Source organism: Phycodurus eques, chromosome 3 (genome assembly GCF_024500275.1).
Source record: "Phycodurus eques isolate BA_2022a chromosome 3, UOR_Pequ_1.1, whole genome shotgun sequence".
Taxonomy (NCBI): Eukaryota; Metazoa; Chordata; class Actinopteri; order Syngnathiformes; family Syngnathidae; genus Phycodurus; species Phycodurus eques.
In genome coordinates, this window is record NC_084527.1 from 26,734,677 (window position 1) to 26,750,099 (window position 15,423).

A 15,423-nucleotide genomic window follows, 5' to 3' on the forward strand; every position below is an offset into this window, starting at 1 on the left:
ATACTGAGGCCACCAAACCAGACCCCATCTACACCTTGGCTGTGCCTAGAAATTCTGTCCATAAAAGTTATGAACAGAATCGGCGACAAAGGGCAGCCTTGGTGGAGTCCAACCCTCACCGGGAACGAGTCCGACTTACTGACGGATATGCGGACCAAACTCTGACTCCGGTCGTACAGGGACCGAACAGCCCGTATCAGGGGGTTCGGTACCCCATAATCCCGAAGCACCCTCCACAGGACTCCCCGAGGGACACGGTCGAACGCCTTCTCCAAGTCCACAAAACACATGTAGACTGGTTGGGCAAACTCCCATGCACCCTCGAGGACCCTGCCGAGGGTGTAGAGCTGGTCCACTGTTCCACGGCCAGGACGAAAACCACACTGCTCCTCCTGAATCTGAGATTCGACTTCCCGACGGACTCTCCTCTCCAGCACCCCTGAATAGACCTTACCAGGGAGGCTGAGCAGTGTGATCCCCCTGTAGTTGGAACACATCCTCCGGTCCCCCACCACCCCAGTCTGCCAATCCAGAGGCACTGTCCCCGATGTCCACGCGATGTTGCAGAGGCGTGTCAACCAGGACAGCCCCACAACATCCAGAGCCTTTAGGAACTCTGGGCGAATCTCATCCACCCCCGGGGCCCTGCCACCGAGGAGCTTTTTAACTACCTCGGTAACCTCAAACTCAGAGATAGGAGAGCCCGGCTCAGAGAACCCACACTCTGCTTCCTCATGGGAAGGCGTGTCGGTGGAATTGAAGGAGGTCTTCGAAGTATTCTCCCCACCGACTCACAACGTCCCGAGTCGAGGTCAGCAGCGCCCTATCCCCACTATACACAGTGTTGGTGGTGCACTACTTTCCTCTCCTGAGACGTCGGATGGTGGACCAGAATTTCCTCGAAAGCCGTCCGGAAGTCTCTCTCCATGGCCTCACCGAACTCCTCCCATACCCGAGTTTTTGCGTCAGCGACCACCAGAGCTGCATTCCGCTTGGCCAGCCGGTACACATCAGCTGCCTCAGGAGTCCCACAGGCCAAAAAGGCCCAATAGGACTCCTCCTTCAGCTTGACGGCATCCCTCACCGTTGGTGTCCACCAACGGGTTCAGGGATTGCCGCCACGACAGGCACCGACCACCTTACGGCCACAGCTCCGGTCGGCCGCCTCAGCAATGGAGGCGTGGAATATGGTCCATTCGACTCGATGTCCCCCGCCTTTCCCGGAACATGAGCAAAGTTCTGTCGGAGGTGGGAGTTGAAACTCCTTCTGACAGGGGATTCTGCCAGACGTTCCCAGCAGACCCTCACAATACGTTTGGGCCTGCCACGTCGGACCGGCATCTTCCCCCACCATCGGAGCCAAATCACCACCAGGTGGTGATCAGTTGACAGCTCTGCCCCTCTCTTCACCCGAGTGTCCAAGACATGCGGCCGCAAGTCCGATGACACGACCACAAAGTCGATCATCGAACTGCGACCTAGGGTGTCCTGGTGCCAAGTGCACGTGTGGACACCCTTATGCTTGAACATGGTGTTCGTTATGGACAATCCGTTACGAGCACAGAAGTCCAATAACAGAACACCGCTCGGGTTCTGATCGGGGGGGCCGTTCCTCCCAATCACGCCCTTCCAGGTCTCACTGTCATTGCCCACGTGAGCATTGAAGTCCCCCAACAGAACAATGGAGTCCCCAGCGGGAGCGCTCTCCAGCACCCCCTCCAAGTACTCCAAAAAGGGTGGGTACTCTGAACTGCTGTTTGGTGCATAGGCACAAACAACAGTCAGGACCCATGGGAAGGGGGACCCACGTTACCCTTTCGGGCTGTGCCCGGCCGGGCCCCATGGGTGCAGGCCCGGCCACCAGGCGCTTGCCTTCGAGCCCCACCACCAGGCCTGGCTCCAGTGGGGGGCCCCGGTGACCCGCGTCCGGGCAAGGGAAAACGAAGTCCATTGTTTGTCGTCATCATTAGGGGTCTTTGAGCCGTGCTTTGTCTGGTCCCCTCACCTAGGACCTGTTTGTCATGGGTGACCCTGCCAGGGGCATAAAGCCCCAGACAACTTAGCTCCTACGATCACTGGGACACACAAACCCCTCCACCACGACAAGGTGACGGCTCAAGAAGGGGATGTATGCATTTATTAAATCAAATGATCATTTCCTACACACTACACTGTATTTGTAGTGTCATATCGATCTAGATGGTGGACATACCACTACATCAAAATGTTAAAGAGGCAAGTAACAACAAACTTAACACAATGTACTGACTTAAAAGATTTTTATTTCGATGAACATAACTCCACTCATAAGTAACTGAACAGCATGAGATTTCATGTACCTCATGTTCGCAATAGACCACGCGTCAAAACTAAAACGTGGCGGAAAAGAAGCACAGAGACTAATGATACTGTCTCCCAATAATCAAAAATGTATATGGAAAAGTCCTGCATCCCACAAAACATAAGGTTACAAAATAAAAGGAAATAGCACAAAAACATTTTTGGGTCAATTACAACAAATGTATGTTTCAGGAGTAAAGCGGCAAAAGCGTTTCATGCGATGAAGTCTAGTGGTCTGTTGAATCCACCCTTTCTGTTCATGTATTGCCTGGAAAATAAATATAAAAAGAAAAACCATTACATCACTGTTACCCTCGCAACACTTGCAGATGACATCATCAGGTACCAATAGGGAAGCCAGATTCTCTGCATAGAAACACCTGCAGAGGTGATTGGCTATATTGACAATTGCAGTAATAGTGCTTGCTGTGAGGGGACTTAAAACCTGACATTTTAAACTAGAAATCTGACCAACAACAGATTACTAACATGACAGCCACATGACAAGGTAATATGACTTGTCAGCATGGCACATTGAAACAGTAATATTCGTTTTATCATTTAATTTCCCCTCTGGAGATCAATAGAGTATACTGTATCTTATACACTTGTCATACCTGTATTTTCTTTTCATGGTGGTATTGACAGCATAAGCATTGGTAGCTCCTTCACTTTTCTTACCCTGATTGAAAACAGAACATGCCTTTCAAACATTCTCCCAAAGAAATGCTGAGGAAAAAGTGTGCGTCAGGGCCATAACAATACAGTATCGAAATTTAAAATCGCAATACTCAGGCACGAACCGGTCCTCTTTAAAATAGCAGAGCCACGACACGCCCCTATTATCTCAGAGTTTCTGCCTCCAATCAGATACAGACAGATGTGCACACAGTGCTCCCAAACAAATAATAATTATGGATGTTTTTAAAAAATTAAATATAATAAAATAACAAAAGCTGAACTTGAAGGTGGATTCCTTGAGCAAGCCACCTCCAACTGAACTATTTTTTCCTGTAAACGTCATCTGACCAGAGTGAGTAAAACTGTGGCTATCGCTAATGCCAGTGCTGGTAGGTGAGGAGCAGAGGAAGAAACATGGCTAGTACTACAAATAATCCTGAAATTGTGGACCCTGCAAACTCAATTAGGTCAGTAGTATGGGAAGATTTTGGCTACCTGGTTGAGAACACAGATGGAAATCAAGTAGTTGACAAGACCCAGACAACTTGCCGCAAGTGCTTCAAAAAAGCTTCCAAGTCACGACATGTGCACCTTCAAAGACTAACCTGAAATTAATTCAAGTGGGGCACAACAGAAAACATATTCTATTAGTCTATTCTGACAAATGTATCTATATTAATCAACTTCGATAGATAGATAGATAGATCTCCGTTCAAGGCTTGTGGAAAACAAATAGGTGACTTCTGCTGTACAACTACTCAGTAAATCGCTGTACAATTTGTCATTTTTTGTAGAGGATGAAGGATCAAATCAAACTTTGTTTATAGAGCACTTAACATACAGTTATATACATTTAAAATCAATTTTAAATGTATATAATTCCTGCCTCAAAGTCTGCGCGGACCAGCTCGCTCAAGTCTTCACTCAGATCTTCATTAGATCTTTAGAAATGTGCGAAGTTCCATCCTGTTTCAAACACTCCACCATCATTCCAGTCCCCAAGAAACCTGCAATCTCGGGTCTGAATGACTATAGGCCTGTCGCTTTGACATCTGTGGTCATGAAGTCCTTCGAACGTCTCGTGCTGGACCACCTCAAGAGTGTCACAGGTCCCCTGCTGGACCCCCTGCAGTTTGCCTACCAAGCGAACAGATCTGCGGATGATGCAGTCAACATGGGACTGCACTTCATCCTAGAACACCTCGACAGTGCAGGGACCTACGCGAGGATCCTGTTCGTGGACTTCAGCTCAGTGTTCAACACCTGAACTCCTTTCATCCAAGCTTCTCCAGCTCAGCGTCTCACCTGCTATCTGCCAGTGGATTTACAGCTTTCTGACGGGCAGGACACAGCAGGTCAGGCTGGGGGAGGCCACCTCATCCACACGCAGCATCAGCACTGGGGCGCCCCAAGGTTGTGTTCTCTCTCCGCTGCTCTTCTCTCTCTACACGAATGACTGCACCTCAGCGAACCCGACTGTCAAACTCCTGAAATTTGCAGATGACACCACTGTCATCGGCCTCATCAAGGACGGTGACGAGTCTGCATATCGACAGGAAGCGGAGCGGCTGGAGCTGTGGTCCGGCCGACACAACCTGGAGCTGAACACGCTCAAGACTGTAGAGATGATCGTGGACTTCAGGAGGCATCCTTCGCCACAGCTGCCCCTCACGTTGTCCAGCTGCCTTGTGTCAACCGTCGAGACCTTCAAGTTCCTGGGAATTACAATCTCTCAGGACCTGAAGTGGGCGACCAACATCAACTCCGTCCTCAAAAAGGCCCAGCAGAGGATGTACTTCCTGCGGCTTCTGAGAAAGCACGGCCTGCCACCGGAGCTGCTGAGACAGTTCTACACAGCGGTCATCGAATCAGTCCAGTGTTCTTCCATCACAGTCTGGTTTGGTGCTGCTACAAAAAAGGACAAACTCTGACTGCAACGGACAATCAAAACTGCTGAAAGGATTGTCAGTACCCTCCCTACCCACCATTGAGGACTTGCACGCTGCCAGAACTAAGACAAGGGCGTGCAAAATTCTCTCGGACCCTCCGCACCCCGGTCACCAGCTCCTTCCCTCAGGTAGGCGCTACCGATCAATGCAAACTAGAACTAGTAGACATTCCAACATCTTCCCTCTTGCGATCAACTTCTTAAACACCTAACCTATAATTCCATTACAACAAGCTGGCAATTTTTTGACTTGAATTCGTTGTCACATTTCTGTGGGGCCAATTATGTATTACTCGTGCACTCACTGTAGTTGTCTCAGGGATGAGATCCTGCCCCAAGTGGAGGAGTTCAAGTATCTTGGGGTCGTGTTCACCAAAATGAACTTCAGTATACAACAAAAATGAAGGAATTGACCTTGCCGTTCCAATACTTTTGGAGGGGACTGTATGTGTGTGAGTATTGTTATATTATCTGTCTACATGTTTTGTTCCTTCATCTGTGTTCAAATATCTGTTGTGTAAAGGGTTAGAAAATCATGATTATGATAATGTCAGCATGTCAACGGCATTTTCCATTCATGTCAGCATTAATCTAGCAGAACAAGCAAACTATATAGCGTTTGCTTGTTTGAAATACACATGTAATTCTCTTTGTTCATGCTCCATTTAACAAACTTCAAGTGGGAGTGGCAATAAACAGCTTGAAGGCTCTTTTTTCATTAAATATTCACTAGTTGCCAAACTGCTGCTTATTGTAAATTGAGTTTAATAAAGTTTACTGCCACCATGAAGAGCTCCTATCTCAAGTATGCACTCACCAGTCAAAGCAAAAATTCATCCAAATGACTATCTCGAAAAACTCCTAAGTCGGGTGACTGGTATCTTAACGCATCCCTGTATATTAGAAATATATATAAACCTCTGCTACACCTCTGTTAATGAAAGAAAAATCCTGTGGTAATAAAATAACAAATCGGACAAAAGTAAAAATAAATACTAATTTAATGAAAAATCATCCAATGAAAATCAGAAATTGCTTTTGAATTGTGGTTCAACAGAACTATTTAAAAAAAATCATGAAACAGGCCTGGACAAAAATGATGGTACCCTGAGAAAAGATTGAACATAGTTTAAGTCCGTAATCTGCCCATCCTGGTGGTTGCACATCATACACACTCACCTTAGTAGAGTCAAATGTTGCAAATCCCATTAGTTTCATCATCTCAATTTCTTCTTCAGTTTTGCCTTGCATATCCTCAGCTGTTAAAAAAAAAAAAAAAAAAAAAGGTGCTCAAGTGTGTGGAATTACATCAGTGGTGCAGATAATTTGAGAACACAGAATGTCAATACAGTGGAACCTCCAAAGCCGACCACACCCAAAATGCTGTACAATGTGGAGTTCACCAATAACCTCAAAAGTCAAACAAAAACTCCACAAGTGTGTTTTGCTTGGTTGTGTTTTTTATTTTTGTAATGCCACCATCGAAGAGCCCGAAGGATGGCAAAGAGGACAAGTAAACCAACATACTACAACACAGGAAAGGGTCTGGAGCCATAAAATATATCAAACAACTCTATATATATAAATTCATCCTCCCAGGCAGAAAATAGCATGAAGCTAAAATCATAATGACTCAGCTTGCCAGCATGCAACACATTTTACTGTCCATTGCTCACATTCACATGTCAAGCATCTTAAAAGTGGGTTGTAGTTTTACTTATTTTTTTTTTTTATTACATAGTGGTTACACTCTGTTAAAATGTTACTTAAAACACACTACAGTTAATAAAGGTTTTATGATAGTTAAATCCGGGAACAAATGAATTTACTTCATGTTATTTCCTATGAGAAAATTAGTTTTGGAACTCAAACTTCAACTTTGGAGTTTGTGCAGTATCTTTTCTACCTGATATTTGAATGGGTTTTGATGACTTCTCTTTACGTTCATCTTCACGTCTGTCTTTTTGCCTCACAGGAGAGAGAGAGGAGGAGCGATGGCGCCGAGGAGACCTGCAGAGGGAAACATAGACAGCTAGAGGACGAGTTATCACAACTATTAAGTGAAGAAATCGCTGCAAATAATGAAGTACAGTGAACCCTCATTTACCAGAGTATATGTTCCATACCCACCCACAATTGGTGATAATCCACGATTTAGAGGGACCATATTTATATTAAAAAAAAAAAAAAAAAAAAAAAGAATTAAACACTGTATATTTAACACCAAAATGTTCAACTAAATCATAATTTCATCTAACGAAAGTCGGCTATCTTATAGGTGAAGTGGGTCATTGGGGAAAAAAAAAACAACACTTTTTATCATATATGTTATAACTTTCTGCATGTCCTGACAGTAAAAATGTTATGATCTTTCGAAAATGTATCCCACTCCGGCCTAATCTAATGCCTCTAATTTAATTTTCATTATTAATTTAAAAAATCTCGGAGAATTGTCCAATTTTACACTGCACAGACTGGAGGCGTGGCCCGGGGGTGTGTCAATCATTTTTTTATGTACATGCATTTATGCTCTGGGAACAGTGGCGGAAGCAGAGGCTTTGGGTGGCTATCCCTCGTTTGCCAACAATTGGGTCTTCCAATACAACGAAACAGAAGCAGAGCGAAGAAACCAAAAAGGCCAAACAGAGGGAATCTGATAAAGAAACAAAACTAGGATACACATTGCACCTACAACTCCTGAGGAACTTGATGGACCCAAGTGCGACGTGGCTTCATTTCTGCTCGACGGGTAAGTCTATCATGTACTCCATCCATCCATTTTCTGTACCGCTTATCCTCACCGGGGCGTGCTGGAGCCTATCCTAGCTATCTTTGGGCAAGAGGCGGGGTACACCCTGAACTGGTCGCCAGCCAATCCCAGGGCACATCGAAACAAACAACCATCCACACTCACATTCACACCTACGGGCAATTTAGGTGTGAACAAACAACCTACCATGCATGTTTTTTTAGTATGTGGGAGGAAACCGGAGTATCCGGAGAAAACCCACGCAGGCACGGGGAGAACATGCAAACTCCACACAGTCGAGGCTGGAATTTGAACCCCGGTCCTCAGAACTGTGAGGCAGATGTGCTAACCAGTCGTTCACCGTGCCGTTGTCTGTCATGTACTTTTATTTTTAATTCATTGTGCATTCCACAAAAATATATCTTCCAACCGATAGCAGTGTTATACAGCAGCGTTCGTGTGTAGAACTCGGCGACAGAAAATACACGCACTAGTTCAGCTAAAGAGCATTGCTACAATATAGTAGCTAGCATTGTGACAAGCTGATAGCCATTGGTGCTATGTGGGACTGACTTTGTAATCAGCGCTATTAACAACATGGAGAACCACGGGAGATTTGTCCCGCTCCGTAAACGAAAGTGTGAGTTTGAAATTAGGTACTTTTGAATTACAACAAGAATGAGGTGAGGTACTTTTGATTTACAAAAACAACAGTGGGCTCATTTAGCGCCACGATAACCCTCTAGCAGATCAAAGTTGTACTTGAATAGCAGCGAGTGCTAGCGGCAGCATAAAAAAAACAGCAGCATACAACATGTATGAGAACGACCCAACGAAGACGTTGGTGCGAAGGTATGTCGATCAACCCCGCTCTTATTTTCGTGACAAATTTGCACATTAATTTTATGATGAAAAAGTGAACAAAGCTAACTCGGGCCATGTGTAAAAGCCACATTGCTGCCAGCTATGTTTCACTTTGTTGAACAACATACAATACTCCATGCAAGTACTTTCCTGGAATGCTGTAAAGATACTAGATTTGTATTTATTCTTACCCAATTGATTGTGTATTTGTAACTTTCTTTTCCCCAAAGTACTTGTGTGAACAATGACAGAGCGAGTAGATCTCAAGATGTACTGGGACACACCAAAGACTGACGGACATTGTGATCCGAGATGGCAAAAGAAAATCCCCAAATATCTGGCTTTCAGGTATATGATAGGTAAACAATTACAAAATGTATTAAGTTTGCCAATAAACGTATGGTTTTTTTTTTTTCATTTTTGTTTTTCAAATTAAAAAAAAACAAACGTTTGGTGTGGTTATCCGTTTTATAAAAGCAAGCCAGCAAACTCGTGAACTGACCAGAAATATTTCTGAAATGGATTATTGTCTTTGGTTTAGTCTTTACCTAAACTTGTTGTGGCGTCCTCACTCTGCGTTATTTGAATAACTGTTGTTGATCAGTATAACCACACTACTTGCCACTTTGGTTGTTTTCTCAGGTCCACTGCAAAGATGGAATCATTACTGTATAGCTCACAAGTTCATAGTACCATTGTGAGCAAAACGTACAGTAAAACCCATGCTGCCTCTGCAATTGTCAATTTCCCTCTGGTCTCATCTCTTACAAATGAACAAAAATAAAATGGAATTAGAGGTTGTCTTTCACCAGCGCCCTGCCACAGATTACAACAGCTAAGGCCTGATGATCTACTCAAGTGTTGCAAACTCAACTCAGCATAGACCAAGGTGAGATTTATTCAGACCCCCTTAACATTTTCACTCTTTTTTATATTGCACCCATTAGCTAAAATAATTTAAGTAAATTTTTTTTCCTCATTAATGTACACACAGCACCCCATATTGACAGAAAAAAACAGAATTGTTGACATTTTTGCAGATTTATTAAAAAAGAAAAACTGAAATATCACAAAGTTATATTCAGACCCTTTGCTCAGTATTTAGTAGGCTTTACACGATCAGGATTTTTGGGGCCGATCAGCGAGTTTAATGTGATAGAATGTGTCTACTTAAATGACCTGTTCATTTACTGTATATACTTGTGTACTTAATTGCTTCAAAAATGATATTTACAATCAATAATGTATCTTTGTTCCCTTATTTATGCCAGTGAGGCATAGTGACAGACAGAACAAACAAATGGTCTTCTATTAGATGGCAGGAAGTAAATACAGTAATTAATGTATCCACTTTGTGACATTTTTGTTTGTTGGTGTGCTGTGAGATTTTTCACTTGTAAAATATGTTCCTTGCCTCTATAAGGTTGGAAATCACTGCTCTAGTCAGATCGTGTATTCTAGTCAGGTCAAACCAACATTACAATGTGACAGAAATAATGGGTGCTAACTTACTGTAATTAAATTATTTATTTTTTAAATGACTTCACCCACACTGAAACTTTAGAGCCTGATTCGACAGAACGGCGCCATGTTTATGCCCAACCGTTCATGCTACCGCTAGCTTGCTAGGCTACATAACATTTTATTGCCTGCTTGTGAGCCGTATCGTATTAAAAGTACGGGAACATACCTCAAGCAACCCTTCGATGAACATCCTCTCCTGTCCTGAGCACCGGTGACCACCGACACACGTTTGCCCCCATTTTGCCCTTATAATATAGTCGAGCCGGCTCGCTCCACGGTAACGAGTGTATCCGGTCGCATTTGAGTTGATAAGATAAAGCCCAATGATCGTAAAAAACGGGATGCTGTGGTATCGGAATACAAGATTTTATTGCAGTAGTCTGACATAGTGCAATCGTGAAAGAGCAAATTTGTCTTGTAGTCTGATCTGGGTATTACGTGTTGTCCGTCTCACATCACCAACATTTTTTTTGTTTTATAATATAAATAACTTAATTCGCCGTCAGATATTTACAGTACTACATCAAAAGACACGCAACAAGGCTAAAAATAAACTTTGGATTCAAATATACTGTGCACGCCGTGACGTGGAGTTAACCCTTTTGCGGAGCCAATCAATGACGACAAACATTAAAGCCGATCAGCCAATCAGCATAAAATGCTAAATATCGGCCGATAACGTTCAGCCGATAAAAATCGGTGGAAAGTCTAGTATATAGGAGAAGCACCCTTTTGAGCTAATACAGCCATGAGTCTTTTTGGGAATGATGCAACAAGTTTTTCAAATTTGGGGATCCTCTGCCATTCCTCCTTGTAGATCTGTGTGTGGATGGTGGCTTTGTGGAATAGATCTAGCGAAGGAGTACGAAACAGTCATTGACGATGGCGACGGCGACCACCCCACGGAAATAACTCATCGGATCTATACGATTCACGTAAATTGTCACGAGCTGTGGGTCGTGACCGAAAGAACAAGATCCCGGATACAAGCGGCCGAAATGTGTTTCCTCCGGAGGGTGTCCGGGCCCTCCCTTAGAGATAGGGTGAGAAGCTCGGTCATCCGGGAGGCTTTCAGAGTAGAGCCGCTGTTCCTCCACATCGAGAGGAGCCAGATGAGGTGGCTGGGGCATAAATTTTGGATGCCTCCCGGACGCCTCCCTGGTGAGGTGTTCCAGTCACGTTCCACCAGGAGGAGACCCTGGGGACGACCCAGGACACGCTGGAGAGACTACGTCCTTTGGCTGGCCTGGGAACACTTCGGGATTCCCCCGGAAGAGCTGAATGAAGTGGCTGGGGAGAGGGAAGTCTGGGCATCCCTGCTAAAGCTACTGCCCCCGTGATCCGACCTCAGATAAGCGGTAGAAAATGGATGGATGGATGCAATCACATGAAAACAGAGTTCCCTACCTTGATCGCCTCCTGTGGGGAGATCGGGAACGACTTCTTCTCCTTTCTCTGTCCCGATCTCGTGAACGATCCCTCTCCCTTCTCCTTCTGTCACGTTCTCGTGAAGTTGAGCGGGAACGTCTCCTCTCTGCAGGCATACGATAAGAGTTCACATAGGGATGCAATAATGGAAGCCAAAATAACACCATTGCAAGGTAGTATTTAGAAAACATACTGAAATTTCTCACGTATGATGCGCAATTTTGATGACAGAAAAACACAAATCCAGTATTTTCACAAAATTAGAATATCATGACAAAGTTGAACATTGTAAGCTCCCTGTGTCCCAATCTTGTCAGCTAATTAACGCAAAACACCTGCAGAGCTTTTCCTCAGCCTTTAAATGATTTCAGTCTGGCTTAGTAGGCTTCAGAATCATGTGGAAGACTGCTGACTTGACGGTTGTGCAGAAAACCATCATTGACATCCTCCATAAGGAGAAAAGGTCTAAAAAAAAAATTGCAAAAGAAGCACAGAGCACTGTATGAAAGTACATTAACAGAGTGTTAAGAGGAAGGGGAAAATGTGACTTGTGACAGGGATGTCCACAGCCTTGAGGGGATTGTCAAACAGCGGCGATTCACATATCTGGGGGAGCTTCATTAGGAGTGGACTGAGGCTGTTGTCGGTGCATCAAAAAACACCACATACAGATGTCTGCATGACATGGGCTACAGCTGCAGAATTCAACGTGTCAAGCCACTCCTTAACCAAAAACGTCTGAAGCATCTGTGCCTAGTAGTTCCAAGTCCTCTTTTCAGATGAAAGTAAATTTTTGCATTTCATTTGGAAATCAGTGTGCCTTCCTCAATGTGCCGGCTCAGCAACTCCGTACACTAGTTGACTAACATGCATGTGATATGGTGTTGTATCACTATTGTTCTGCTATGCTTCTCACCCCTAGTCCCCTTGTCCACTCTATCGATCTGTCTGTCCCCAAAAACCTTTTTCTGTCCGGCTGCATTTTCAATAAACAGAATAATTTAAAAAATAATAAAATAAGCAGAGGGAGTATTTCAAACTCCCCTGTTGCACAGCAAACCTGTTCCAACACAAGGCATACAGATCCAACATTCAGCAAGGCCATGCAACTGATCAGGACAGGTAAAACAAAAAGAAAAAGGAAATCCAGGTTGCAGAGTCCAGAGGAAAACTGGAGCAGCAGAAAAGTCAAGCAACTTACAGTCCACAGACAAACGCACCTGACTTGGAACCCCATTGAAAATTTTTGGGGTATTGTCAAGAGGAAGATGATGGAACAGAAATCCTGAAATGCGGACGATCTCAAGGCCAATATCAAAGCAACTTGGTCTACAACAACACCTGAATTGTGCCAAAGGCTGACCACCTCCATGCCACGCCAACTTGATGCTGTAATTAATGCTAACAAAAGTCTGTCTTAACTTTGCTAAAATTAATGACCAGTAACCTCAGTGCAACACTTGGAATAAGATTATATTGTGCAAAGGAGGCTTTCACGATGTGTAGCTTCTGATGCGCTCCCTCCCGCTCCGAGCCTAAGCCTACACCATGCGGAGCTTCAGTGAAGTCAACTCTCAGTCAATTGGGTGAGTGAAACAATAAAATACGTCTATGCCAACAATAAGACGGCTGACAGGGTAAACGGTTGGTTGCACTTTTGCACTCATGGTTTTTAGCGTTTATTTTATTCTTCAAACCAACGTAAGAGCCGATGACAGAAAAAAAGAAAAAGCTTCATATTGAGCTACAACGTCATATCACAATGAGTTGGGACAAAATTCAGATAAACGTCTCGCAGTATCACAAACACTAACCTTGTGCCTCATCGGTGGGTAGGGAAAGGAATCCACGTTTTATAGCATTTGGTTCCATCAATTTAAAAATAAAAAGACAAAATAGGTTTGATATTGATACTGGTTACAAAGAACCCTGAGTCAAATATTCATTTTAGTCTATGCTGCGGACTGCTAAGAAAATGGGTGTTCATAATTTGGACACCCTTTATTTAAACAAAACTTCTTTGACCCTGCCCCCTAAAAAAATTCGGAATCCAATCACAGTAATTACTGTATGTACTTCCTGCCATCTAATAGAAGAGCATTTATTTGTTCTGTCTGTCACTATCCCTCACTGGCATACATAGAGAAACAAAGATACATTATTTATTGTAAATGAATAATTTTTTGAGCAGTTAAGTAAAATTTGATAATTTCCCACAGCACACCTGAAGATCGCTCATGGCACACTAATGTGCCACGGCACACTGCTTGGGAATCACTGGACGAGAGGATACTTTTGAAGATACTCAGTATACAGTACACAATTATAAACAGTAAAAGAACAAGTCATTTGAATAGACACGTTGCTCCATCTTGTGATCAGATCGACGATCGGTTATCGTTTTTTTTTTTTTTTTTTTTAAACTCGCTGATCGGCCCCAAAAATCCTGATCGTGTAAAGGCTATATAATAGGCACATTAGCATCTGTGAATTCGGCGACCACGTAAAGGTTCCAAGCGTTGGATCACGTCTTTCATCAAGTGGCAGGGATAACCCCTGGCAAAATCATAATTTTTAGGGACGCTGAAAAGAATTCCTGTAATCGTCGTACATGGCGTCATTGGGTAAACCCCGAGATCAGCCTCCATTTAATTGTGTTGGATTTCAATTTTCTGAACGATGGCTGCACTGCTTTGAATTTTTTTCTCAGAAAAAAAACGATTTTGTCGAATTTAAGACTCTGTCATATACATACGTCAGCTTATGTACTAAGGTACTTGTATGAAAATACTCAAGGATTTTTTTGCGTCCGTCAAAATTAGTTGTGAACTTGTGAATGGCAGGCGTGTTGCATTTGCAAATGCAGGTGTGATCGTTTAATAAGAACCATCCGGGCATTTTTCTACCCAAGACTCAAGGTTTCAGTCACACATTTCTCATGATTTATATTAATTTCAGGATACGTCAATTTGGGCCAATTTGCAACATAAATAGTGGCCTATTTCCTTAATCCTGATCCGATTCTTACAAACTAGGACTAATTTTATATGTGCATCACTATTCTATCCAATGATATCAACTACCAATATATACAGGTATTCTGAAAATGTTATTACCATGCCTACTTATAAGATCTTAAGTTCTTCATAAGCAACATCCCTATCGTGGTAGATTTTACTTTTCACTATTTACATCTTTTTTTCCCAAGTCATAGTTTGCAGAGGTTGTAAAAAGCAATGAGAGCATTTCGACAAACCATTAGTAGGAAGTACAGAAATGTACAACTTTAAAATTAAAACGTCGTCAGTAAAATAAATACTCAAGTACAGAGACCTGAAAAGTCTACTAAAGTACAGTGAAGAAGTAATTTTTACGTTGTTTCTTCACATTACTTCCAAACTATAACTATCTCACTCAAGGTAGTATTAGAAAGCGAATTTCGAGGACGCGGTTGATGAAACGGAGTATAATATAGCAACGTAGACAGTAAACATACTGTGTTACAGCCGGAAGTTTTCGAGAACCGCCTTTCATCGACCCATACAAACAAAACACAAAATCGTGACTTTCTTACCACGCCTCGGAGGAGAGCGACTCCTGCTCCTTCCCATTTTAAGCAGTCAAATATTTCGTGAGAGTTGAAGGACAAGCGCACAAGGTAAAGCAGGAGGGAGACGTACAAGAAATTTCTGTTGAGTCTTTCAACCGATGGCCACCATAACGGAGTGAGAAGGTTCTGCAATTTCCGCTGCGAGGATGACAATTCCGTTTGTGCCTTTTGATTTTTCTACAGCGCCCCCAATCGAGTCGGATGTGAACGTGCACATTGTGCAGCTACACAAAGGGGATTTATTAAGAGGGTAAGAGTCATAACAGGACAGACTGTTCA

The 15,423-nt window shown here is 43.4% G+C and overlaps 1 protein-coding gene across 2 annotated transcripts; it reads right to left on the reverse strand.

The window, feature by feature from the left end:
- Positions 1 to 2,262: 2,262 nt before the first annotated feature.
- snrnp27 (small nuclear ribonucleoprotein 27 (U4/U6.U5)) lies at positions 2,263 to 15,266 on the reverse strand. Of its 2 annotated transcripts, XM_061672938.1 has the most exons (6): positions 15,109 to 15,266; positions 11,514 to 11,640; positions 6,876 to 6,979; positions 6,149 to 6,228; positions 2,958 to 3,022; positions 2,263 to 2,608 (listed from the first exon to the last, which is right to left on the reverse strand). In XM_061672938.1, the coding sequence occupies exons 1-6, from the start codon at positions 15,143 to 15,145 to the stop codon at positions 2,554 to 2,556; spliced, it is 468 nt and encodes a 155-aa protein (XP_061528922.1). In that variant the 5' UTR covers positions 15,146 to 15,266; the 3' UTR covers positions 2,263 to 2,553. The 2 variants fall into 2 exon arrangements, with proteins under 2 accessions (XP_061528922.1, XP_061528923.1); XM_061672939.1 differs by lacking the exons at positions 2,263 to 2,608; positions 2,958 to 3,022 and adding an exon at positions 4,617 to 4,870.
- Positions 15,267 to 15,423: the final 157 nt, after the last annotated feature.

Coding starts and splice junctions, on each gene's coding strand:
- snrnp27 (XM_061672938.1), bottom strand. CDS start 15,145: ATGGGAAGGAGCAGGAGTCGCTCTCCTCCGAGGCGTG. Junction 6,229..6,875: donor AAAACCCATTCAAATATCAG/GTAGAAAAGATA, acceptor TTTTTTTAACAG/CTGAGGATATGCAAGGCAAA. Junction 2,609..2,957: donor ACCATGAAAAGAAAATACAG/GTATGACAAGTG, acceptor TTTATTTTCCAG/GCAATACATGAACAGAAAGG.